Below are 27,471 nucleotides of genomic sequence, written 5' to 3'. Positions count from 1 at the left end.
AATGTTTATCCTGCTAGGTTTTGAATTACAACCTCAAAATTATGAAGGACTGTTTTATTTTCGGCCACCCAACACCCATCGGACTTATCACAGGGTTCTTTGCCTCTAGTAGTTTTGACGGTTCCACGTCCTTACACATGTAGAGGCAAACCCCATGGCCTTTCCTAATCAGAAGCATTGCTCATCTTCCTTGGTGTGTTCAGAACCTGAATGTTACAATAGGGAGCAAGATGGACTGAACACGTTCTCAGCACCGACAATAAATATTGCCGGTCCATCCGCGAAGTGCTGATCTCAGGCTGAGTTTCACAAAACTACCAGTCACTTCCTCTCTGCTGAAGATCAGAAGTTTGAGAAACTCTTAGATAAAAAAGGAAAAGGTGGAGAACACATTATGTTATTTTCTATTTCAATCACAAAGATCTTTCCTGTCTTCTGTGACAGTCAGAAAATGACTTTATAAATGATGCAGAAAAAAAGCAACACCACAAACTCCATCTCCAACATGTTTTTAAAAATGCCCAGTGCAAAAGCAGAACTGAAGCTGTCAATGCAAATCTGCAGTTGGATGAGTAAGTACCTGAGGTTCTCCCCCCGTCAGTATTTTCAGATGGCTGGTGACCCTCTTGGATTTCTTGCTAATGGAGTGGATATTCAGTCGGGAAAACTTTTCTTTAAGGGTTTCATCATCATCATTCCTCTTATACTTCAGCACTGCAGACAGAGAATTTCATGACACTAATAATCTGTATTCGCAGGGCTTTTCACAGGGATGGGCACACAAATATGAAACCATTTGAGAGCAGACACTTTGATGTCACTTGCTGTAATCTTGTGTGAAAATGCTTGAGATTATGAAAACCCTATTATCAACGCTAGCCTTGGGAAGAGTGAAGTTAGGGCTTCAATGTGGCGAGCCTATAAGACATAATGCTATCACTGCATCTTAATTATTATCAGAGTTTGCAACTGCATTACGGACAATGAACATGGATATAACATGAATTCTTTCATCATTTTCATATTTCTGAAGTTACCAGTCAGATAACATAGCTGGCTGAGGACAAGTGACATTAAGGCATCTGTTACCTTCTTGAAACCCAGCGTATTACACAACTTGGATAGCACCAGCCAAAACTCGTAGTGATATGACTGGAGTTCAAACCTCTCGTAATTGCCAGCCCAAACCTACAAAGACAGACAAACGTCTGTGCCTTTTTCTTACCTAAATCTTTCCTTCTTTTAAGTTCATTGATGTTCACATTAATGTTTTTCATAGCAAAAAGGGCATCTTGTAGCACCTTGTGGTCAGGGTGACAAGCAGGAGTTGAATTCAAGAGTTCACGGAGTAACAAGGGATATTTCATCACCCGTTGCACTGGTTTGATCATCAGGGATCCCATGTCCATTAGATTTGGCTTTCCTCTACAATTTATACAAAAAAAAGGTCACATAAGGAGAAACTCCTTGAAGACAAAAACTTCTTATTATTTCTGTCTAGTCATTGAAGCTGCTGCTATCCTTCAGCTGAGCTTTCAGCTACAGAAAATATCAAAACCAGAGCAGTGCTTTGCACTGAGTCATAGAAGTGCAATTACCACTTAAGTCAAAAAATAAGATACATCTGTCAGGGAAACAGGGGCCGTTGTAAACGAAACCCTCCTCTCACTCCCTCAATGAGAAACACACACCGGGTCTGAGTTTTCTGTATTTTCAGCAACCTACCAGACTATTGCTTAGACATTACCTCTGAAACTGTCCCACTCAGTCTGAGGGTACAACTTACACACCACAACACCCAGGAAGGGAGATGTAGGTGGAAAAGCAAATAACAGGAAGTTTGAGAAACACATGCGAGTGGGGCTATTACATCCTGCTCTGGCTCCTCAGGCTTCAAATTGCAACAGTTCCCTGCTGTGAGTAACTGGGATGCCTGTTCACGGCTGCATCCCTTCTCACAACATCTGTCAAGTTGCCACAGTGACCCTTAAGTTTTACTTTCTTTTACCTGTGGTTTTTCTTTGCTGGCTGCCGGTAGGTTGTTTCTAACGATGCCTGAGCTCCCAAAGGGTACCAGATCTGGCCTGGGGGAACACTGAACATACAGGGTGTTCACCCAGGCTTGATCCAACCTGCTGGAAGTTGCCATATGCAAAAGAAAGCAGGCAGCTGCCTAGGGTGGCAGAAGGATGAAGGTAGGAAAGTCACAGCTTCCAGCGTGGGCACAGGGACGCTCTGCGGCTCCAGGCTCGATCCCTGCTGGCTCGGCAGGGGCAGCAGAGCAGCTTCCCCGGGCACCCGAGCAGCTCGGGCCGTCAAGGCCACCCGAGCTCTCTGGCCGCCGTGCGAGGGAGTTACCAGCCAGCTGAATTCATGCTCCAGCCCCACTCTGGACAAAAGCCTTTGCTTGAAGGGGAGAGGCCGTGCCATTTGCAGGCCATCACAACAGCCTGGGAGAAAACAGGGGAAGGGCAGGAGCAAGCCACACGTGCCTTCATTACCTTCCACATGGCTGGTAGAAACATGGGGTCTCCCCAGAGTAGGTAACACCAGGTGGCCAAGCCCTAGGGCCAGGGCCAGCCGCTACTGAGGCTCCAGCAGCAGGACAGACACGTCCCTCGTCTCTCCTCGTTACAGCACGCTCCTGAGCAAACCAGGCAACACTCTGGCACCAGTGCTGGTACAAACTACCTGTGGCTCACAGACCTCCCCTTTGAAACTGAGCGTAAGCTGTTGGTAACAGTGGGAAGGGCAGTAAAGCAGAGAAAGCTTTCCATTTGCATGCCCGAAAAGGCTGCTTTGGAGGGGAAAAGGTGGTTTGATGTTAACTATGCAAGAGTTAATGCTAGGCAAAGAAGGATTTCTGCATATGGAAAGACGGAATAACACAATGTAGAAGGAACATACAAAAAACGGGGAACAGCCACTTGGTTTTGCAGGCTGACATCTATTGTTCTGTGCAGCAGGAAGAGTAAAAGAGGAAAAAAAAAGCTTTCATTCCCACTTTTATATGTAGAAAAAGTACAAGAGCCAATCCTTACTGCTGACTAATTAACTAACAATTTGAGTGCCTTTGAGAAGAGACATCTGCATATTTAAACCATCTCTCTCGCACAGGCATTATCTGTAAAAAAGTTCTGCATGAAAAAAAATTACCAGTAGATGCCTTTTAAGGCTTCTTGATGTCCCCAAACCTTCTCATCATTTCAATCCCCCTCATTTCCCTGTATCCTACATTAAATATAGAGAGCTATTTTCCCTTCTTTCAGCTTCTGGCAGCAATAATGAAAAAAAAAATCTTAAATTGTTATTGTTTTCTCTGAAAAGCCCCATGAATGCAAATCTATAAAAGCTGCCTCATGAATGGAAAAATCTTCAAGTGTCTTCTCTTTATATAGTTGCACTTTGGACAGCTGCCCAAGTGATAAACAGCCCTCTGTTCGCATATCTGCATGACACAGTCTTGCAATATGGTTCGAGAGATAGTAGGTTTGTTATAAGATAATGACTCCCTGGGGCACTAAATGCCACAAAGTTCAACTCATCTAATTCTCCCCAGCAAGATTAGCTGATGATAGCCACTCTTCCTGGACGAGTCCTGTTTGCAATGCGCCCCGTTAGGACGCACCCGGCCGCCGGGCAGGACATGGCCTCGCCACACGATCGAAACAGGCGAGTAACGGCTTGTGACATCTATTGTGCAGAAAATTAAGTTGATAATTCATTTGTGATGCTACTTTAGCCTTCCCCCCCATGTTATTGTGAATTTAGCAAGTATTCTAGGTCGTATGTAGCTGCACTAATCTCATCGCAAATTATTACCGTAGCTCTGCAGTAAATGCAGCTGGCTTAACTGCAGTGAACTTCACAGCATACCCCTCCTCCTTCCTCCCAACAAAACAAAGTCACAAATGCAGAAAGATTCCCGCCTGTTTAAAAAACACATGGTGGTGAGCTATGCAAAGACAGGTGATTCAGGATTTAGTTTCATTTGCTCTCATTACCCAGCAACGAAGTCCAGTGGCAAACACAATAGCCAGTATGGTACAGCAGGGCTGACAAAACAGCCGGTGTCATATTCAGCTTGGCAGTTTTGAAATGGTGTGCGTTCATCACAGGCTGCAGCCCGACTTAAAGTCTCAGGCTTCATGGCTTACTGTGCGTGAGTTCATTTTAGTACAAGACATGCAGGGCAAATAATTCACTGTGCCGTAAGACTCTCATGCAAACCCAGGGAATTCACTGAGGCTGCACAGTTGTTAAGCCAAGCAGAATTTAACCTATCAAGCTGCTAGCAAAGGGCAGCACTGTCTGGTATTTGTGTAATTGTTTTCTTGATCATGCTTGAATGAAAAGCAATCTGGGAGCAGCAACATCACAGACCATTTGGGGTGAGTTACGCTGTATTTTCCAGTTCAACATTAACCAGATTTTTGGGTGCGGTCCTGCCCAAGGGCTGCTGAGACTCTGCAACCTCCAAGCTGAGTTGTAGGTGATGGCATTTCTGAGTGCCCTGCTGGTCAGCAAGGAAGGCACATGCCACCACACCATGCGAGGTAGCCAAGCTCAGGGAGGGTCCCGCAGCTAAACCTGGCTCATTGCACTCTGCACAGCTTTATACAAGCCAGTTTAAACTCAGAAAGTGAGTTGTATCCTACACTCCACTGGAAACTGAAGGAGAAAACTAGGCATTCATTTCTGATAGGGTTACGCAAGGCAGAGCAGCCAGTCTTGCGCAATTTTGGTATGTGTTGCTGTCTCATATGATCTTATTGAGACTCTCTGGATATTTTGTTCCTCTTGGAGCCCCGCTCCTTGGGAGACTGGACTGTACAAGAATGTCCCTTATGAAAACAAAATGCAGAAAAACTATTTCCTATCATAGAGTAAAGCTTGAAAACCCCAACTGTAGAATTTCAACATGCAAATCCTTCAAAGTGTATGGTGGCCAAGAAAGCCAATGGCATCCTGGCTTGTATCAGGAATAGCGTGGCCAGCAGGACTAGGGAAGTGATCGTGCCCCTGTACTCGGCACTGGTGAGGCCGCACCTCGAATGCTGTGTTCACTTTTGGGCCCCTCACTACAAGAGAGACATTGAGGGGCTGGAGCGTGTCCAGAGAAGGGCAACGAAGCTGGTGAAGGGTCTGGAGCACAAGTCTGATGAGGAGCGGCTGAGGGAACTGGGCTTGTTTAGCCTGGAGAAAAGGAGGCTGAGGGGAGATCTTATCACTCTCTACAACTACCTGAAAGGAGGCTGTAACGAGGTGGTGGTCGGTCTCTTCTCCCAGGTAACAAGTGATAGGACGAGAGGAAATGGCCTCAAGTTGTGCCAGGGGAGGTTTAGACTGGATATTAGGAAATTTTACTTCACTGAAAGGGTTATCAAGCATTGGAAGAGGCTGCCCAGGGAGGTGGTTGAGTCGCCATCCCTGGAAGCATTTAAAAGACATTTGGATGAGGTGCTTAGGGACATGGTGTAGTGGTGGTCTCGGTAGTGTTAGGTTTACGGTTGGACTCGATGATCTTAAAGGTCTTTTCCAACCTATATGATTCTGTGATTCTGTGATTCCGTATTTTACACTGATCTTATGATGTGCGATTGACTGACTGACTAACAAATTCTCTGACTTTACAGGTGTTCCTCTCCTACCAATATAGCGCACACTTGCTCCTCTTTTCTCTCTTAACATTTCTGTCTGGGGTTGTAATAATTTTCTTCAGTTCAGCTAAACCCCTCCTCTGACCTCTCCCTGCAGGTAACTTCAGGACGTGCTGCATTTCAATGATCCCATCCTGCTGGATGTCCAGAAACTGCAGCTGTGATAAACTCTGCTTTACAGCTTTTCAAAGATGTCACATTTGGCACAGAAGTCCCTTAAGCACAAGTTATCAGTGGCTGGGTGAGTATTCTGGCAAAGTGTTGCAATGAGCTTGTTCTTTTCTGATGTTCTTCCAGACACTGTCAGAGGGAAGATCCTAAGGTGGACTTCTCATACAGGGCTACTGAAGGGGTCGTCACCTTAGAAATCGCTTTACCTGTGAACCTAACGTGTATTGTAGAAGGTCTACAGAAGCCTATGCAAAATGTTTTCAGAGTGTCTGGATTTCAAAGACTGACACTATGTTGTTGACAACCACCCTTGCGGACCTCAGAGTTCTCTAAACACATTTGTAAGACAGCGAGCTGATAATAAAGGGCTCCGAATGAATTAGCAACCAAATTAAGTAGCTTCATAAACCACAAGTTTTGAAAGATACTGCAAAGCTAGTACAGTGGTAATTAGAAAACTAGACAGGCTTAGGGAAATTAAAACTGAGAGTCTTTATCATGTATGTCCTGGAAAAATCTATGGGTTATAACTACGGGTTATACTTGTGTTCTTAAAATTTCCACATGTACAGTTTTAAGCATACTAAAGATAAATTAAAGGTATTTAAAATATTATTTTACGTAAGAAAGGCATAGTACTTACTCTTCCTCATATATCTTTCTGCAAAAGAGAAGAAAACAAAACATGTATTAGATTCCTCCCAAAAGGAATTATACAGATCAGGGGCCACATTCTCAGATACACTTCAGTGACACAGAGCAGCCGTAACTGGCCAGTTAACTTAGGTTTATGGCTGCTATGTGTCAGCAGAACTGCACAAAACAGCCAGAGGGTACCGGTGAATCTGGCCCTATATCTTTTTGAAAGGACAGCCCCAAATGAGAAGGGATTGTCAGAAACCTGGCTTTGGCTATAAGACCCAGCCTTGTCCTAACGCTGTTAGAGAAGGAAGTTTGGGTCACTGTGCTGACAACGGTAGGTAACATCAAGTCCTTAATACAAAAAGTAAAATTAACCATGCCATTCTTACACTTTACATACATTCCCGTCTACTCTCTTTAAATAGAAATGTATTTCTGAATGAGAAAGAATACATTCCAGGCCTTTAGGATATAGAATCAATGAAGCTGTTAAGTTTTTTGGAGGCTACACATCAACTGAAACCTCTTCAGAGTAGGATGGTGTTGATCCAGAGTAGGAAGCAGCAGGGACATACAGTTGTAGTTTGGAAACATGCAAACATGTGCAGAGAATATTTTCCTTATGGTACAAGTTCACTCAAATGCAAGGGAACCAAAATGTCACTCCATCTCTGCGTTAGGCTTTCCTGACATCACTTCACCAGCCACTGCTTTTTGACTGCCTGCACTCCTATCTCCTTGCCCACCGGTGCCTAACTGAGCATCTGGAAGCTGGTGCTTTCATTGCTTTGGCACTGTCAGCACTTTGCGTGCTTATGACGTCCCTCTGCCCCTGTAACAGTTGACCAAGCTACTTCAGGCTGAAAGCAGAGCAGGTAGTTGCCAGCATCCTTTCATTTTTACCAGCTGCATTTCTTTGGCTAAGCTAGCAAACAACATCCCCAGTTTGCATAATCGCTGCTGAAACACGCGTCTCTACAGAATTTGGATTTGCACATGTCTCCAAGGCAGACACCTACATTTTGGGATGGAATTTCTCCTCTTCAGTCAACAGGAGGAATAGGAATCTCAGCATGGCTAATTAAATCTGATTTGTCTGTACAGATGTGCAGAGTGCCACTCTCAAATTGCTCCTGTATAGAAGTTATTTTTCACATGGCAGATATTACTCAGCTGAGGAACAGAAGCCCCTAGTAACATTAGCCCATTTTAATTTAAAGAAAATGGAACAATATTCTTTCCAAGGAAAAAATAATTATTTAAGAAGTAAACGTTTTTCAAGAATAGTCATCACCAGCCCCTGCATTTATTATGTCTCACAATGGAAAACAGCTTATAACTTACTTGGCAAAATGCTGCATAATTTTCTTCCTAGGGCAAGTATTCTCTAATCAGTAGTAACAGGCTTAGGTGACCACAGCTCTGCATTTGGGTGTGTACTTTCAGGTCTTAATATTTGAACTGGATGCAATCTTTAGGCACTGGGAAAAAACACAGCGTAGTATACACGCACCAGTGCTTTTTTCATTGGTTCCTGTTTAAAGGTTAATCAGGAAAGACCAAGACAAAACAAGGCTTCATTGTGAGGAAGGCTTTGTCACTTCCTGCTAGCAAAGCCTACAATGGCTCAGCACAAAATATTCTTTCTCTTCACAAATCCCAGCTGTGATGTTGGAACAGGAGCTCCTCTTGCTGGCTCTGGAATCCAAGTGGCAGCATCCACCCTAGCGTGCACGTGGACGCTATCTTTTATCTTTATTTCCTTCCATGTCCCCTTGCTTAAGCAGCAGGGATGAGTGAATGACAGTAGCGGCTTCTCTTGATTAGCCGGAAAAGAATATTGTAGGCATCAGCAACTAAAACACCCCCTTAGTGGAGATACCTGGCCATCCATTAGCCTGAAAGCCTGAGTTTATATGAAGATCTATTTTTTTCAACTTCCAGGGTAGCTAAAGCCTAAGTACCCTGCACATATACTTTGTTATGTATTTAATAACTGGACATGTTGCACAAAATAAGCCTTATTTTCAACATAACCTGTCTTCAAAGTGAACATTTCTCTTTCAATGTTAATATTTTCCTCCCTACCGCTCTTTCCAGATTTCACTTGGACATACTTCCCTAAGTCTCCTTAGTCTTAACACATCTCTGCAGACTGATCACTAACTGAGGTGTGGTTGAAATATCTGTTGCTGATGTACACTCCATTATTTGTGATAGCTTTACATGTCTCCTACAGGCATGCAGCATGGGCCTTTCCTGGAGCTGGAGCTAGACCTCTGATCTGAAAGACCGTGGTGCACTCCCTCCTGACAGCTCCGTGCAACGCTTTTGGGAAACTGGGGGGGCAAGGGGATTTATGTGTGGGAAGAGAAGCACTCTCCATGGAGTGGATAAGCTGGTTCCTGCAACTGGCTGCAGGAGGAAGCTGCGCTGGAAGAAAGATGGATCTGTTATTCTGGGCATCCCCAGTTCTTGACACATTTCCCTGAGGGGCTGGCACTGGAGGCAATGGCACAAAGCACGTTCCACTGGTGGGACCCAGCAGCTTGCTCCAATGCTGATGGCTCTCAAATACCCTCATCGTGAGGGATCCAGCACCACACAGCCACTCCAGATCCCTGGGGCCTTGCAGCAGGGGCCCAGAAACACCAGTGCGTGCGAATAGCGCCGTTCCAGGCTATTTTAATTCAAGCAATAGAATTGCTGAAGGCGGGGGCAGCATGATTCCTAGGAGCTGGGCAAGGTGTTTCCAATAGCCCATGATATGATGCAGCATTTTTTTTGCCAGTATGGGGCACTGAAGCGAAGGGAAGAGCAACCTTTCTTGCGCTATTTTTGGCCATCTTAGAGAGAAAGAAATCTAATCATGGCCCCTGGCTTGTCATCTTTTCATGAAAGCAGCATAAGCCAGAGCTCCCAGCAAGCCTCATAAAACTCCGGATTTACAGGGGCCCTTTCATCTACATCCATTTAAAATGTTCCCTGCCAGGCAACTGACTATGGACGGAAATCATCATTTGAAAAGATCTTACTTTAAGGACTGTACACAGTGTCTTAAATGCTGCTTCAGTTCTTCATCCTTTTCATAGGATTCCAGCATGGTGTGTGCATCATCGTGGCGATAGCAGTAGATTTTATATGTGTCTTCTAGTGGGCCTTTAATCTGCAAGAACACTTCCCCTGTTAAGGAGAAAAACAAAGCGTGTCAAGCCAGACAACAGCATCTCAGAAGGAGTTTTATTATTCCACCACATTAGCCGTGAGCTAAAAAGGCTGGCTTCCACTTTACTTCCCTTAGAAACGATCTTGCATGTTTATGTGCATTATTTATTACATGTATTTCTCAGCTGCTCATCTTTGTCATAGCCAGGCACCATTATATCAGTGTTAATGCACAAAAATTCCCTCAGGAAAAGGCATGAAATCTCTACAGCCTGCACCCCTTCATACACAACTCCCTAATTCACTGCCCCAGCTTAATGCCCCTCCAGTGGAAACCACACAGGAGAGCTTAACTGTTAAGCGGAGACCACTTTTGTCTCATGGGCTGGCAGGAGGGATGAATGTAAGCCTGTTAATTTTCCTTTTGACTTTTTTTCAACCGAATATGAACTTAAATGGGTTATAACAGGAATAATGACTCCATCTCCCATTAGCCGTTTCACTTTTATCTGTTTTGCAAAATCCTGAAATGGCAATTGTTACGACCTAGAATAGAGATTTTTCTTCACATGACAGAGGAACGACCTCCACACCTCCCCTAATTAAATAAAACCACCGTGGATTACAGCCATTTTTATATAGTATTTAGGTTTATATACAACTGAAAGGGGAAAACATTTCCATTTCCAGTCCTCTACACCACCATTTTCCCCCAAAGAACAGTTGGGAATTTTAGAGGCACTAAAGTAGTCCTGCACCCATTTCCCATTTAATTCTGGTGCCTAATTCTCTCAGCCTAAAACTCCTGTGTCGGTTTCTGCGTATGTAAGAAATATCTGAGCGGAGAAGGCATGTTTCATCTCTTCTGCTGCGATATTCATTCGGTTCTTACACCCTTACGTAGCAGTGCCCTGATCAGCATCCTTGGAAATGCATATAATACACAACAGCAATAGTGAAAACTCCTGTCTTGGGCATTTACTGAAAATTGCATCTATGTGGCAACCAGTCCGATGTTTTATAAACATTTCTGTTGAGTTATAGCCATGATTATTAAAGTTAAAAGCCGAACACCACATTAATTGGGAGCTCTCTATTCATTCAGAGTGAGCGCCAAGCTGTCAGGCATCCTGCATGTTTCATCCTGACCGGAGTGGGCTGTTTCATAATACATTGCATTGAACTGCTCCGTCTTAAAGTGAAAAATGATTCAGTTACCACAGTAACACAGCTCCGGATTTTTTCCCCTAGCAGCGAAGGTTAACTGGGCTGTCTAATGCATGTTGGCTTCAAGGTGCGAATAAGGGAACAACAATGACAGAGCTAAGACCACATGAATTTATTTTAGTTACTGTAAGGCCACAGTCAGAAAAGCACCAGCATCCTATAGTTAAATGCTCTCTAGCTGTCTGTCTTCTCTGTCTTGTGCTTAATGCTAATGCTAATGGCTACCAACGCACATTGCATCCTGACTTTCCTATGAACTCTCTATACAGGCCTTTATTAGCCAACGGTGTAAGGGGAAACCTTGATAAGCTGTCTCTTGATCCTGCTCCCTTGGCACCTGATTCTCAGAGATGCTGAGCTCTCACAGTTTTCACTCACTTTAAGCGGAGCTCCAAGTGCTTATCACAGCTCGTACTATGCTAAGCCCTCAAGTGAGGTTATGTTTTCAGTAACAAAAATGCAGGCTATAGACTTACAGCTTATTTCAGCATAGACTAGAGGCTGGAAATTATCATTCTCTTCTTCAGAATGAAAGAGATGAGCAAGATCTCTTCACTGATGTATTGTGCCACAATGACAGATACTTTCATTGATGCTCAATGATGAGAAAAATTATGTGCTGATTTCATGGATAGGGCCTTTTAAAAGCAGACAGATTTCTTAAGCCTAAAGCCCTTCTTGGTTCTGAACCGTATGGACCGAATCAGATGAGCTTTGGGCATATCACTGTGGGAGCTTCCTTTATGGGCCAAAACCACATTGTATTTGGGGACAGGTTTAAAAATACTGAGTCTTTTGCGCACTCTGACAGATCCAAATCTGCCTGATGCCTCCTCTTAAGTGTGGCGGTCATCAGTCTCAAAGAGAGAATCCTAGGAGGAAGGCTCGAGTGACAGAAACAGTTTCTCCCTGTGGCTTTCAGTGGTGCTTCCTGTGTGGACAGCAGTGGGAGAGGGAGGAAGAAGGGATCTAGTAGCTAAAGCCAGGGTAAGGTTACTAAGTCTTCATATTCCTCCGTACACAGCATCCAGAACAGAGAACATAAAAAATACAGGAGAGAACTAGAAAGGGTATTCAACCTCAGCGGCGTTTAGCATCAGAAGACCAAGCACCACAAAAGGTCCATCTACATTAGCATTTTAGCTCAGATTAGGAGAGGGCTTTTGAAGCCAATCTCTCAGTAGTCCTCATCTCCCATGCCTTGGCTGTGTGGTGGAGCAGTCACAGACACACAAACTGGATCCCTTTGAGGGTGGTAATTACCAGAAGATGCATTCCGAGGGCACGTCTTATGCAGTCCAACCATAAAGGGCATCTCTCAATCTACAGGAACAGGCTACAGCCAATCTGAAGTAAGACCTCTTGACATGTGTGGTATGGATACCAGGTCCTTAGCACCAACTGTTTCACTCTGCAAGTCTGCTCCTATTGGACATTACTACTCGTCAATGTGGACATAGCATAAGGTGCGGAGAACATAGATTACAATAAGACATGAATACGAGCAATCGCATTGTTTTGGTTTCAAACCAGTGAATAGCAGTTCTCCTCAACCTCACCATGACTGGGTTGCCTTTCAAACTAAGATATTTCAATACAAGATGTTTAAATACCATAAACATGATAGAATACGATCAGTGTGTTAAACAGATTCTCAGCCTGCTTTTTCTATAGACTGGCTTTAACAACTTTTACACTGATTATGAAGATCCTGAAGACAAAATTATCACCTTGCTGTACTTTTAGAGGATGACAAACTTACTAACTTATTGCTTATAGTGATGCAATTATTCTCCCTGCTTTTGTCTCAGCCTTTGGAAGAACAGCTCACGCCTGATGTGCCATCTTTTTCCCTGCCATAATTTAGTCAACTTTGTGATCCACAATCCCATACATTTTTATGGTTCTTTGTCTGATTCTGGAGAAATACACCCTAATAGATTGATGAAATTGTTTGTCTTTACTTCTGGATGTGGCAGGGAACTAAAAGGATGATTCTCTTGGCTGTGAGAAAGGCACTTCCTGCTAGAATAGAACATTGCTTATTAAGGGTATGACTCATCATGATGCACTTTTATTGAAATACCGCCAAACTACACAGTCGCATCAAACTACGTTAAGCTGTTGCCTTGGCAAGCCAGATTGAGACGTGTTAGGCTTAATACTTTTCCCAAGCCTCATATGTTTTAATGTCATGTTTCTTAGCCAAACAACAACCGATGATTTTTTACCCCATTGTTTGGGAGAAGAGGGGTCCTTTCTATACCATGTTACCTGTGGTATGTAGTCAGTTTAGGGAAGAAAGAACCTCTCTGACCTCCGAATCATGGCTACAAGTTTTTTAAACTAAACTGGCTGACTTTGCACAGAAGTAAATTAAGAATTCTCACCTGATCCCTTAAGGTGGATCACCTACTGCATGTGCACTGAAGAAGCAGTCAGGGGAGAGCTGATGAGTGGTAACTTCTTAAATCTCTCCAGCTGTGCCAGAATGTCAAGTGAATAGATCACGGTCTTAACATTCATGGCCTGAACTGCAGAACGCGTGACTGTTGTGATATATCCAGGAGCAATCCATTTGCTGAAAATACCCATGATCCCTACAGACATTCCTGCACAGATTCCCACAAATTTCATCTCAGTTAAAGCTTTCTTGCCTTTACTGACTTTGTCCCTGTTAAGCCTCAACCACCTCTTACGTGAATCGTATTGCCAGTAGATACACGTTTACAATATTCGGGGCGGGGGGGTAACATGTTTATTATTCCAATAATTTTTAATGCTTTTCTTGAATGGTACAATTATGAGTATGCAATATAAGAGTTGGTGTAAGGATGAGCAGAGTTAGGTAAGCAATATCAAACTAGATGAAAAGGATATTATCAGTATGTGGCATAACTCGGTGCTGCAGTTTTTACTCATGCTAAACTCACTCTCTCCTTCCTTCCTTCCCCTCTACATCCAGATGGATGGAAAAAGAGCATCATGATCATACAAGTACAGTGGAGCAACTGGACAGGTTTCACATGTCATTTTTCCTGTGTCGTTATGGTCAGCTTGTAGCACATTAGCCTCTGGGAGTGGTACTAGTTAAGTCTGATGAGGGTAGAGGACAGGAGAGTGTTATGTTTATTTTTTCACGTAGCTTTGTAGAACTCAAGAGGACAGTAAACATACCGATTATTTGCATGGGTGGTTCCACATCTGTCGTGGCTTCTTCCAACAATGACAGCAGTTTGGCTGATACTTGATGGACCAATTCAATGTTGCCAAACAAGCCATCCACGTCAAAGCAAGCAATCTAATGGAATACAAATATTAAGCAGCTACTGACGAAGGATAAAGAAGGACATTGTGTATTACAGACCTTCTCATGCTATGCCCTGAGTGTTCAACACTCCAGGAAGCACCACTTCTGCAAAAGCTCATATAAACATCCTCCTTGTGACTTCAAGGACACATATACAGTTTTCAGATTAGTATAATATGGTCGACGCAGTTAACAAAGGGCATGCTATCAAGTCCTTTCAACCTTATTTTGAACTATTCCTAATCTGAAAGTGTTTACCTAGGAAGGAAATAAATATTATCATCTGAATAAAGAAAAGATCCTTAGCTGGCTTTAAAATGTTTGTTTACTTTCCCACTGAGAAAAAGAATAGTTGACAGTGGGTTTGACTCCCTGATTACCACTTGCTAACAGAGGCTGCTACATAAACTGAGACCTTGGCACTTTGGTGCCAGCTACCAGGTTCAAAGACTGGTGGTGGTACCATTCTAAGTTAGTTGTCCTATAAATCCAAAAATACAATCAAGATCATATAATTTCCACTAAACCAAACACATTTACAATTCTGGGTATTAATATAACCTAAAGAGCTTCCTACAGAGCCTGGGCACACAACATTGACTTCAGTGAACTGCACCAATTTACAGCAACAGAAAATTTGATTCCGTGCCCCTACTCCTTTTATAGCAAGTAAAAAATTTCCAGGACACATACTTTTCATGCAGTAGTTATTTATTTCCTTGCACAGCAGGGCAATAGTTAATATTCGGGGACAACTGGAGATAGCCAGTGGTAATGTGCTAATACTGAGAACAAAGGCGAGACTGATTTCGACATCCATATTGATATCCTCTGAATGTATCTCTCCATTAGAAATAGAATTGCTGACTTACATAGCAGCTTACCAGATGCCAGGAGGATCAAATTGCATGCTACTGTAACAGAATCAGAAATATCCTTTCAGTACTAATGCAGTTAATTTCTTTATAAGTATTATAGGGGCTAAAACATGTTTTATCCTTTTGGAAATATGAAACAGATTCATTGCTAGGTCAATTTTCTAAATGCTATCCTTTTCTAAACACATTACAAACTTTCAATACGGTAGTTTATTCGAGAACTAGCCTTAAAACCATACAACATTCTTGAAAGCCTCTCAAAAATGCAGAGGTTATTAAATTAAGACAGTTATAATCTCTAGATTACTTTTCCTGTATACATCTAGCACAGGACTTCTGACCTCTGCTCCAGCACAATGCCTACATAGTATTTGGAACTACACTGTGCATGGACACTTACACACGTTAATACAGTGACAAAGGACAGAATCAAAACACATGTTTTCAGTTGACTGGAAAAGAGCAAAGGAATACAGCATGCTTGTCAAAAATCTCAGCGAGCTCAACCAGGGAATACTCTTGCTCGGTGCTGGCCAGGCTGGGGAGGGAGTCAAGTGGAGACTACTTCTAAGCGGATGAACGAGTGAGGAGAAACAAGAAGTCAAGAACTCCTTAAAGTTATGCCAGCAGATGCCAGCTCTTCTGAAAATGGGTTGGAACAAACTCTGACAGAGTTTTAAGAAAGCAAACAGGTCCTGCAGGAGCTTAAACAGCACAGGCTTCAGCTGGCCACAGCATTTCCCAAAGAGGCAGTGCCAACATCATCTAAAGACACTTTGGCCCCTGCACCTGTATTTTGTCACCAATTTCATAAGAAACCCTACATGCAGAATACTTTGTTTAAGGTCTGTTAAAAATTATTTTTATTCTGTATTAGCAGTAATTCTTTTATTCCCAGCTTTTGGCTGCACAATTTTTCTACAAATTGAAATACTGTTGAGGAAAAGGTGCTCTTTGAAGTCTCAGCTGAAAAAGAAAATGGGTATCATTGGCCTAATAAAATCTTTTGCCTGAAAGATAGTTTATGAGCCTTCCTTCTTAAATGTACCTTTCCTGTGTAGAATGCAAATTTCTGAAGTGCTCACTGGGCTGTCAGGCATGGTATTTCTCCACCGCAGCTGTCTGAAAGGCTGGGTAAAGTTATCTTTATGACTGAATTTAACCTTGATGGGGAGGTTTATGCCATTCCAGGTTGTTATTATGGAAAATACTTGGTTTTATTGGGTTTTACTGCTTTTGGAGGCGCCACTAAAGGTCTGCCAGGGCTTGTACCAGGGGTTATAATTACAGAGCAGTATGGAGAAGTGGAAGCTGCTATTGCAGCCCACGAGCAGGGATCTAGCATCCAAGCTGCCCTCTGGGCAAGTACCTTGATGCAGGCTTTATGCAAGCGCAGCACAAGTGTCAGGAGCGTATCTGACTTCCCGCTCTCCTCGCTATAGCCCTGGCACGTCCCTTTCTGGAAAGCTAGCTCCGGATGCACTCCTGGCACCACGTCACTCTCGCGCTGACACTTGTGCTTGCATTAAGATTATCTGCAAGCAGAACGTGGGTGAGTTGAGACCTTGACATCAGCGCCCCGTCCTCCGCCCCCGGCACTCACCTGCTTGTTTCTCAGGGGCTGAATCACTTCCTTGATGCAGAGATCCAGGTTGCTGATATAGTCTTTCTCTGTCTGCATGAGTTCTGCTATGATTTTCACCCTCTTGGCCATCATGCATCTGCTAACTTGTCCTTCGTCCTCCTGCGGCGAAGTGGCACGGGATGAGGACCCCGCCTGTGGGGCCATTTTTTCTGTTTAAAAGAGGGAGATTTGTGAGGAGCATTGTAATCCCACGCACTGGCCCCGCTTGCCCTGCACGACTGTGGGGGAATGTAACTGGTGCCTGTTACAAACTCCCAAATTGCCATGGGGAGCAGGAAAAGAAGCATTAGAAATGGCAATCCCAGATCAGGCCGAGTGTTGTCCCATTTCCCTCCTCTAAAAGCGGACACGGGTTTGGCAAAGGAAACCGTCTATTTGGCAGTGAGGGGATAACCCATCACCAGCTTCCCCAGTTTTGATGTTACATATGTAGGCAGCAATTTTCCATGGAGCACAGGAGAGTCTGATCCTTGTCACACTGAAATTCAAGGATAGCTGATGCCCTTCTACTCCTTTGAAAACACAGTCTCGGTCTGATATCCGTTATGATTTGGAGGATGGGAGAAAATGTGTTCCTGTGGAAGAAAAAGGCTGTGTTTACCATAAATAAGCTTCACTGGAATAACCTTTGCTCTGTACGATGTAATGTTGAGTGCATTCATGGGAGGCTGAGGGCTGTAGATACTGGAAGACAAACTTTCAAATGAAGACAATGTTACTAACAATGATGATGAAACCTGTAATTCTGTTTAAAAAGATTTCTTTGAAAGAGACAAAGGAATTACAGGAAAATATGGCAAAACCTTTAATGATCAATAACAAACATTTCTTGGAACTGAGATCATTGGGATCAGGACATTCTTAACCATTTTTCCATACTTAAGACCTAGAATACCCCATTTGTTCCAAATACATGGAAATGCAAGTGAGTCTTCTACAGATAGGTAATTTATGTATGCTACAGGACCTGCACACAACCTACTTATCTGTAATGATGGTCTTCCCTTTTGCTGGTTCATAAGCCAGCCTGCAGACATCCATGTCAGCTATATAAAGGGCACCAAATTTTATCTGTGTACACTGACAATCTGTATTTTTCATTAGGAAAAACACACACACACACACACACAAAAAGGGAAAGATTTCAGAGGCTATTCTGGTGTTTTTCTGCTAGCCACAAGATGGTGCAGAGCACCAACAAAGATGGACATATCATTACCGTACTCATCTCCGCATTACCCAGGTCGTGCTTTGACAGCACAGGCTTTTATTGCCCAGCAGCAAAGGACGGGAATCTCTGCTGAGGATCAGACTGCTTCGTGTCAACTTCTTGTAGGGAGCATACTGTATAATGAAGCAACAGCAAGCAGTATCTGATGCTTTGCTTGCTGATAGCCAATACTGAATATATTGCAGTTGTTTGAATTGATTGTCAAGGGAGAGGTCATGAGCACGCAAGTGAGTGTCCAGAACAGCGTGCAGCTCACCAGTACAACACCGGCCAAGGCTGTAGATGATAACGTGGAGCTGGACTTGTGGGAAAACCAAGCAGCTTTCAGGAGAGAGGGCTTCAAGCTGTGTTCCGCTGAGAGGTGTAAAATGTTATAAACCCAATGTATCGTCATCCCCAACCCCTTCTACAATTATGCTGACCACTGATATTCAGAAAGGACAGTTTTGTTATTAATCCTTCTCCCATCGGGCTTTCTAGTGAGACTGATGTGACCACAGTTATTGTTTTAAATAGCTGCTTTTGGGACTGCACCTCTGCCTCTGTACTGATAGTTTTGAACCGAGGACAAGGAACCCAAGCAAACTGGGGAGGAGGGGCTGTTGTTTCAGACTTTTTTGTATTTAGATGTACTATTTACCTTTGAGTTTTTAGCCTTGAAGTCTGTGTATAACACAAGCATGAACATTTTGTTCTCAAGTTGGTATACAGACAATAAAATAGAAACATGATGACGATGTCTCCCCTCCACAAGGCTGGGGCTACTGAAAGAATTTTAAGCTGAGTTTTGCCCTAGTGAGACCATGCTGGTGCAAGTGGACAGACTGCACAGGAGCTCACACTGCTGCAGAGCTCATCCACCACATGTGCTGTGTGCTGGAAGAAACAGACTCTGTCCTTCCTTTAGTGAGGAGGAGAGCAAAACTGGTACCAGTATCACTCTACAGCTCCCTCTGAGCAATTTTCTGCTAGGATTGCAGAACGAGACCAGCTTGCCTGCTGCTTATGTGCTAAAATGGCAGGTACTTTTTCCTCTAGAAACTTACAGTATGTAACCGCGCTTATAAATTCACAAGGAACCACATGAACCAGGATCCACATGGATCCACAAGGATCCATTTCCGTTCCAGTTCTACAACGAATCAGCATTTTTCTTGAGGTCAGGCGTGACAATGCTTGCATGTGTGTGACACTATGTGAGAGTTCAGGGCGACTCCTGAGAAAGCACAGAGAGGACCAGACGTCCTGGAAGGTCTCAGAAGTGTCGTTTGGTCTCAGATGCAGCACTGTTACCATATCAGATGGAATTTGAAGGTAAACACAAGATGCTGTGCAAAAGAACTTTCCAATTAGAACTTTCTAATACTGGTGGCAGGGGAGGGCAATATATGAGCAAAATAAAGCCACTGTATCCCTCTTCAGGCTTGAAGTCACAATCCCTCGAGAGGCTGTTCTTTCAGTTTATGTCATTAGATCGCCCTGATCAAATTTGATTCTTGAATTATGTCAGGGCTCATCTATTATCCTTATTGCATGATAGATAATAATTCCAGGAAAGAAAAACTATTTCAACAGGAAGAAATAACCATGAGAAATATCAGGTAGATGCAGTTTCCTTATAGAAAACATGTTTTTTAATAAATGTATCCTTTTGTTAAAATTTTCCATTTTCACTCAATACATTCACTTTTTCATTTCAGGCATGCCTGTCTCTATAGAATGCAACAGCAAGATCCTGAAGTGATGATTACAGCCAAAGCCTGTGATTTCATGTTCAGCTGATTGCTTTTGACCAGTTTGAGAACATTAGTAGCTTGCTGAAATCCTTGTGGAGTAAGCGAAAGTTTAATGAATGCACAAACAGCAAGTGCATATCTGGAATATAAGCAGACTCGTTTCTACCTGGTAACATGTACCAGCCCCGGAACAGTTCGAGAGAGAGGATTAGCAGGAAGAGACATTGCTGAGGATTAACTGTTACAGTAAGAATTTGGCTCGTTTGTCCTCAGAGATGCCAGGTTTAGAAAAAAGAAAAAAAATATGTCTGTTGAATGGTTTTAGACAGCTACGTCTTAAGACCAGTTTACAAAAACATAATTGGTACTTTTAGTAGGCATAAAAATGTAAAGCAGAAGGTAGCGTTTGCAATTGTTGCTTTGCGATGTCAGTTATCTGCAGGAGCCGCCTTTCTGGAGGACTTTGCTTTGGAGAGGAAGGCAATGACTTTGGTTTTCCAGCTGTGTATTGAAGTACACGGCTCTAGTTGCACGAAACAAGAGGTTCACACATGGACAAAGCAGCCACATGTCTTACAAAAACAGTTCCTTGCAAGTGTGAAGTCTAAAAATATCCCCCAGATGGAGACATCCAGCAACGTAGTGAGAGCATGGAGGAACAGAGCCTGCAATGTGCAAGCACAGCAGCTCTCTTCTAGGCCCAGGGGAGGAATGGGGGATCCACAGTAAGCGACCGGAGGAGCAGCCAGAGCAGGTCTGCAAGATCTACGTGTGTTAATTTCCCTGGCTTTCCCACCTAGAGTGAGCAGCTCCGAGAGGTCTCCTCTATCCATCCTTCCTCCCAGGTAAGATGCTCAGGTTGGATATTACATTTGCCCTTGGGGACGGGACCCAGGTTTCTCCCCATCTAATGCTTTCCATCTGGAAGTGAAGGTACTGGCACAGAATATAGCAACAAGCACAGCGACATCGGTGCATGGAGGCAGTAACAGGCCTTTTCGTTACTTAGGCAGCATTTGGAGGACACCAAAGGAACGCCAGTTCTGCGCTCTCGCTGTGCAGATACAGGGATTTTGCCTGGCACAAGGGAGCAGTGAAGGCATAAGTTATCAAGGTATAACAAACAAATTACAGCATCACTGTGTTTTCAAATGTGAAACCTGGGTCTCACACCACCCTAGATAAAATTATTCCTCTGTGAAAGCGAGTCCTCAGATAGCCTGTACCCTCAGATAACCTAGTGATTACACATGGGAATGTACGCCGGCTTTTATCAACTGGGTTTGGGAATGAAACGCGGGCAGCCAAGTTCAGAGACTGCTGCTGTGGCAGCTTTCGTCTCCTGCCTCGTACCTTCCCTCGCACTGCGGCCCCGGCTCTGCCCCTTACACCCCTGCTTCTGCTGCGGGCGTCGGGAAGGCTGCAGGGCACAGGGACACTGGGATACTTGGAAGTCAGGGAGCCTGAAACGGGGCAAGCAGTGGGAAAGGATGGAGCGTCCCACTGCGTGCAGGAGAAGCGCATCACACGAGCTTACACACAAGGAGTTTTACTCCAGATCCCCTCCCCTTGTGAGGGAACACTTCATAGGGGTGTTGTTATAGTTTTGCACTGGAGTAATTACAGTGCAACGATATGGTGCAAACACGGTGTGAATTAGATCCGCTGAACTCCAAGGTGGGCATTGAAATACAAAAGGATTGGGAGAGGGTTGTGGAAAACGCCTTTTTTTCTTTTACTCACAGACACATAACAGCAGCATTGTTCAGGAGCCGGGCTGTTGCACACGGGCTGCGAGTTACACATGCCAAAAGCCCCTTTTCTGAACACAGGGGGAGAACACCGCAGGACCAGAATGACCTTGCACCAGTCTGCCTGGGCAACAGGTTCCCTCATAAAATCTGCATCAGAAACTTCCTTGCAATTAGGTCATTCAGTCTTTGATCATTTTGCTGTTCCATAAGGTACAGAAAATATTTACATTCAACACGCAAGTTCTTTCTTCAATTCCTTGACAGCAGACCGCTTTAATTATATGTGAGCTGACAGGACTACAGAGAGATCCCATGTGACCGCAGTGGAAGGCAAGAAAGCTTATCATCAGGTGACAGAAGAATGCCCTTATTGTTAGTGCCAATACTTACAAATAAACCTTTCCAGTGTGTCGTATACCGGTATAAATATACCACTCCTGTGGCATTGAGCTAATATGTTAATAAAGTAAGAACCGAGGAAGGGCTGCATCTGAACTGTTTCCCCTGGGACACATGCGCCTCAAGATTTGGCATGGATTAGCTGTACAAACTGGGAGCTGTGTGACCCACAACGCAAAGTACCCCAATAAATAAAATGTTTGCTACTATGCTCAGAGAAGGATCCGTAAACCTCCTTGGGTCCTAGTCTTCACTCCCTTACCCTGGTTGCTGTTACAAGTTATGCTGCAGAAGCTCCCAAGAGTCCTAAGCCACACGGCAGGACTTGATTGTGCTAAGTGCTGTGCAAACACAGCAGCACAAAATGGATTCTGCTCTGAAAAGATGAGCTCGCTTCCCAGCCTGGCTGCCACTGCAATAAGTCCAAGGAATAACTCCAGCTTTACTGCAGTGCAAGTTAACAGAATTAGATCCTCCTAGCTTAAATTTGCATGGGAGGAAATAAAAGTATTTGTTAGATTGTGATTTCTCATCACAGGGCACAGGGGGTATTTTCATCAAGCCACCTCCTGCACTTCAGGAAATAATCTGGACTTTTACTCCTTACTGTACTTCAGCAAACCCGCCCCTCCAAAGATCAATACGTTTTGCAGTGAAATAGGATATTGTCTGCACTGTAGTCCATAGAAAGTTAATCAGTAAGTATAGCGCAAAGCAAATAAGGAACTGGGGAGAGGCGCGGAGGATCTGTACTCATGGCGGGAGGTGCCAAGAAGCTGTGTGCATGGGCAGCCAGCGCAGGAAGAAGCGGTGTGCTGTGCAGGCAGGGAGGAGGATGGGGTGGAGGAAGGTGCCCTGCTTGTGATGGAGCGAAGGGGGATGAGTTGCCTCTGACTGGCCTTTTGTATACCAAGGGGTAGCAGCTTTCCAGGAATTCGTTTAGTTTCACAGGTTTCGGCATCATTTCTGGTGTTGGTTATTTCTCATAACTACCTCAGACACAGGCAAAACGCGAAATTCAGGGTTCAGATACGAGCTCTGAGGCAATACATTGTGGTAGCTGCGTGATTTGAATCAGTGTATCTATTACGGGTGGGTCACTGATGTGTTTTAAATTGAAGCATGTGCAAATCATTTAACAGTGCAGTTGACCCATTCACAGCTAAAGGTATAAGGGAGTTAATATGCAATAGATTCGTAAGACAAGGAGTATTTTCAAAGCATGTATTGTCTCGCTGAACGCTGCAAATGTGATCTCTGATTCCTTCTGGAAACCCACCATTTTCTATAGCTCAGTTTTCACGCCAAGCACAAATTTGGTGTATGACTATTAACAAAAACCAACAATCTGTCCAAAACCTAACAGACAGTGAACTATGTTTTAATTTCCTTTTCATGGTCTGCCCTTTTTGGTTGATAGCATCTATCCCCATGATACATTGTGTCTTAATCTGCCCCGATCTTGCAAACATTTATGTGCCAATAACTACATCAAGCAAACTCTTCTTACCAAAATACATGGGTACTCACAGAATGATAACTTTAGGTTAATTCAAACACTGATCCCAGCATTAATGCAATACATAGATATTAATATAGTTACTTTTACAGCTGCTATTAATGGATTTTCACTGTAGAAAAGAGACCAACTCCTGCCAGCTAAACAGCTACGGATAACACATTTGAAAACAGAGCTGCTAAATACCATGTTGTGCCCTTGCTTAAGGATAGTAGCAAGTTCTTCATTCCTCTTGAAAGGACGTATGTGCAGGATTTTCCAGTGAACGTAGAGCAGAGCACTGCATAGAAATATCACAGGAGCTGTGTCTTAGCTCTTATAATGACCCTTGATATTATTTCCGCATCCACCACAAATGATAGTGAATATATCTTCCTTAACCCCATACTTCCCTCTTTAGAAAAGTGATGCTTCTGTCCAGTTGATGGAGAACTATGGAAGAAAAATATCTATATGGCTTGATCAAGGTATTTCTGGACTCATCCAAGAATGCAACTACAACCCGAGTTCTGGGTGACTACATGGTTGTATCATGAACCTGACATTTGACAGCAATCGCCTTATTTTCCCCTATCTAAAATGGGGCTGCAGGCATTTGGTTATCTCACAGGATGAGTTGAAATAGATGCACTAGTGCTTGCCAAGCTCTTTGAGAGCATAATGGTTACTTTGCATCTTGTTTCCTTTTTATAAAGAGTAAAGCCAGGAGGTGTTGCATGGCCATTCACACCAGATAAGGTATAGAATAGGTGTGTCTAGTATAATAATTAACAATGAAAATGCTTTCTTGTGTTTTTAATGAATCCTTCATTTTAAAGTGAAAAACACTTGCAGAGGTTTGCACCTTTGACAATGCTACTGTGCTCATGCTTGTAGCCTTACAGAGCAAACCACCTTGATTACCCTGGAGATCTGGGTGGTAGGCTCCCTTTCTTACTCTTTATAGAAAACATTTTGGATTCTGTATAAAACAGCAAAACTTAAGAGAAATCCAAGGGCAGAAACTGAATTCTCAGGAGTTTTTATGCCTGACTGCTTGCTTACTTGTTTCTGGTTTTTTGTTTGATTGTTTATGGGCTTTTATTTGGGGACCTATATTTCTAGCACACTGAGCTGCACTTTGAGCATATACTTCAAGAGCCGCTGGAAATGGCGGGTGGGGGACACACGACAACAGCCTGTTTTCTACTCAGAGAACCGTGTGAAGCATGCAGAGAACTGGAAGGGCCCTCAAGAGATGTCTCGCCTGTGCCTCACCTCACGCAAATGTGTTGCAGCACTGACGTAGGCGTTGCGGTGTAAGGACAGCTTGGTCCCCGCACTCTGCCTAGATCGCCTGCCACTAGCAGAGATGGGGGTCCTGCAGCCTCTGACTTGGCTTCCCAGCCCCGCTCACGGGGGATTCCCTTCTGCAGGGTTTGCTCCTGTCTTACACATTCTTGTCCGTGCTAATACCAACCACAGTTCTGCAGACTGTCTGTTAGAAAACATATTAACAGGGGCCTATAGAAGGGAGGGGCAACTAAACACAGAGCTTTTCTTCCAATTCATATGGGAAGCAAGTACAAATTATTACCATTTTATCTTTTTGCAAAGCATTTACCATTCTAGGGTGATCAGAGAGTCCCGACCTGGTGATACACAACAGACTGTTTACGTCACAAACACTGGGTGAACATCAAATTTGGGTTTTCTTACCAAGAATGGAGAACTCAAAAGCTTTGTGCCAACAAAACCCCTTCCCTCACCTTGGAGTAAGAGGCTTCACATCCAAGCACTAGTCAGAAAAATGAAGAACATAATGGCATACAATCATAGCACATCATCAGTGCTGGCAGGTAACACATTAGGTCTAGGATCCGTGACCATTATCAGGTCCAGGCACATCTTGCTCACCAAAGTTTGATCCAGATCAGGCCTTGGCACACAACCATTTCTTTCTCTTGAGACTGTAAATACTGTTCATAGGAATTTCTACCGACTTTGTATTTTCACTCTGAGGACAGGCAACTTCTAACCCAATATAAAGCTTGCAGGTACCTTGTTAACCCATCACCGTTTTTCTTGAACAAACGCAAGCAAGCAGACTGAGCCAATACCAGACCGGTGCTTTGCAATAGGCGGCCACAGCAGTCTCAGACAGTGGCAGGAGCCATAAAGCTGGATTTACCGTCTCCTTGCACTGCTGCCATAAACATAACCCCATGCTCTGCCACGACTACCTAGGCTTCTCCGCATCCTTTGCTCCTTATTTTAAACAGGAGACGTTCATGGCATGAATACAGCTGACACGGGACAGAAAGATCTCATACTTCTTGCTGGGTACGGCTCTGATAACCTCACCCTCACCTGGGCAACCCCCTTCACGGGTAAAAAACTGCTGTTTTGGTGGGACGTGTGCCAGGAGCTCGCCTGCCCAGCCATAGCGATCCGCGCCTGTACCCTGAAACACCCCCACCAGATCCCTGCAGCACGTGCCTGACTTAGCTGACAATTTTTCATCTTCTCATTGATTAGCTATCACAAGGAGGGAACAGCATAATCGATGAACCGCTGTCTTGTTTTCAGCCTATGCAGCCCCCATAAAAATCCTATTATTTTCAGGTTTATTATTTTATTTTCTGCTTTTATTGTCTCTCTGAAGGAATGCTACTTCCCAATTAAGTGCATCAAAACCGTAATACAGCAACCCAACGTATTTTCCTGTTTTATTTCCCCATAAAGGATTATTGGCACAAGAGTGACTGTCACTAGGCAGTTATATCACTATCAGTAATACATGCTTATATTATAATAATACTCAAACCCCACATTTGTTGTTCAAGACCCTGGAAACCCACAGAAATTCCTAAGTTTGTGTTCCAGAGCACTCCCAGAAATAGCCATACACATTCTTCATGCTTTTCCTCCATTTGTGGCATCGCATTTAATTTTTGATCGACAGGCCCCATACTGACGTAATTTGCCAATTTCTGGTCCAGATGCAATTTGGTTATTTGAAAGGAAACCCTCTCCATCATGGTATAATTCGAATCAGCACATCCATCAAAACACGTGTTTGGACGTACTTCAGTTCAGGCTTGTACAATCTGAGCAACAGGTACACGCCTTATAGATCCTGCTGTTTTTGACTGAAATAAAATACTGCCCTCGATGCTTCTAATTAGTTAGCATATACCCCACTTGATAGGGCAACCAAAGACAGATAGGATGGAGCCATCGTATTTTCACATTACTGCTCGCGTTGCAAATGCGCTCTGGTGACGAGCAGGAAAGATCCCGGTTGCATAGGCATTTTGTGGGAACGCACCAAAGCCTTCAATTGCATTTTGCGCCCTGTCTACACGAACGTTATTCAGAAAAATTAGGAGAAACGCTTCACACCCTGGCAGCGGGGGGCAGGGGTGAGAGGGGGCAATTGCTCACGCCAGCTGTGAGCGTGCGGGGGCAGAGGCCGCCATTCCCTTCTCTATCTGGAGGCTACAGCCTGGAGGGCGTCGAGACACCACCCCAGCCCAGAGCACCCCTGCCAGCGGAGCACCAAGAGAGCCTTCCCGGTACCTTGTAATTTCTGGCTGTACTCTGTCCTGTCGGACTGACTCCTCCTCAAGGTGCCGTGGTCCCCGCCGGCGGCGGTGCCCTCCACCACGGGCTCCGTCCTCCTCCTCTCCCCCACGTACAGCTTGCTCCTCAGCAGGGCCAAATTCCTCCTCCTGCCCCCCACGCCTTCCTTCCCCGGAGCGTCCGTGCTCGCCATGGCCAGCCTTGCTAGGTGGCAGTGGCGGTGGCGGGGGGGCAATAGCTTGATTTGTAGGGAGGGGAACTCGCTGCCCAGGTGAAGGCTGGTTGCTTCGGGCTTGCTTTCGGAGCAGGGCTCCGCCGGGCCCGGCTCGGCCCTGCCACCTGTGCGGGAGCGGCTCCGCCCCCGGGACGCGGCCGCCCCAGGCGGTGTTTGCGTTCACCTGCCCTGTGTGCCAGCACGCCTGGCGGGGCCGCTCGCAGAGCCAGCCCCAAAGCCGCGGCCGCCCAAGAGCCCACCTTCCCCGCTTCAGGGGACGCTCCGAGCCCCGCCGCGGGGCCGGGGGTGCCGGCACCCCGAGGCGGAGTCGCGTCCTGCCGTGCCCTAGCAGCGGG

At 44.4% G+C, this 27,471-nt stretch overlaps 1 protein-coding gene across 1 annotated transcript in view; it reads right to left on the bottom strand.

The window, feature by feature from the left end:
- ARHGEF38 (Rho guanine nucleotide exchange factor 38) overlaps positions 1 to 27,094 on the bottom strand; it is a 36,907-nt gene extending 9,813 nt beyond the window's left edge. Inside the window, exons 1-7 of the mRNA XM_072861929.1 lie at positions 26,899 to 27,094; positions 16,657 to 16,847; positions 14,043 to 14,166; positions 9,509 to 9,656; positions 6,475 to 6,492; positions 1,226 to 1,425; positions 581 to 714 (exon numbers count right to left, since the gene is read on the bottom strand). Of these exons, the coding sequence (XP_072718030.1) occupies positions 581 to 714; positions 1,226 to 1,425; positions 6,475 to 6,492; positions 9,509 to 9,656; positions 14,043 to 14,166; positions 16,657 to 16,847; positions 26,899 to 27,094 (1,011 nt within the window). The remainder of the gene's footprint in view (positions 1 to 580; positions 715 to 1,225; positions 1,426 to 6,474; positions 6,493 to 9,508; positions 9,657 to 14,042; positions 14,167 to 16,656; positions 16,848 to 26,898) is intronic.
- Between the last annotated feature and the right edge of the window lie 377 nt (positions 27,095 to 27,471).

This window comes from Ciconia boyciana, chromosome 5 (assembly GCF_034638445.1).
Source record: "Ciconia boyciana chromosome 5, ASM3463844v1, whole genome shotgun sequence".
Classification (NCBI taxonomy): domain Eukaryota; kingdom Metazoa; phylum Chordata; class Aves; order Ciconiiformes; family Ciconiidae; genus Ciconia; species Ciconia boyciana.
Note: the sequence above shows the minus strand (reverse complement) of the source record. Positions and strands in the feature narration are given on the sequence as shown.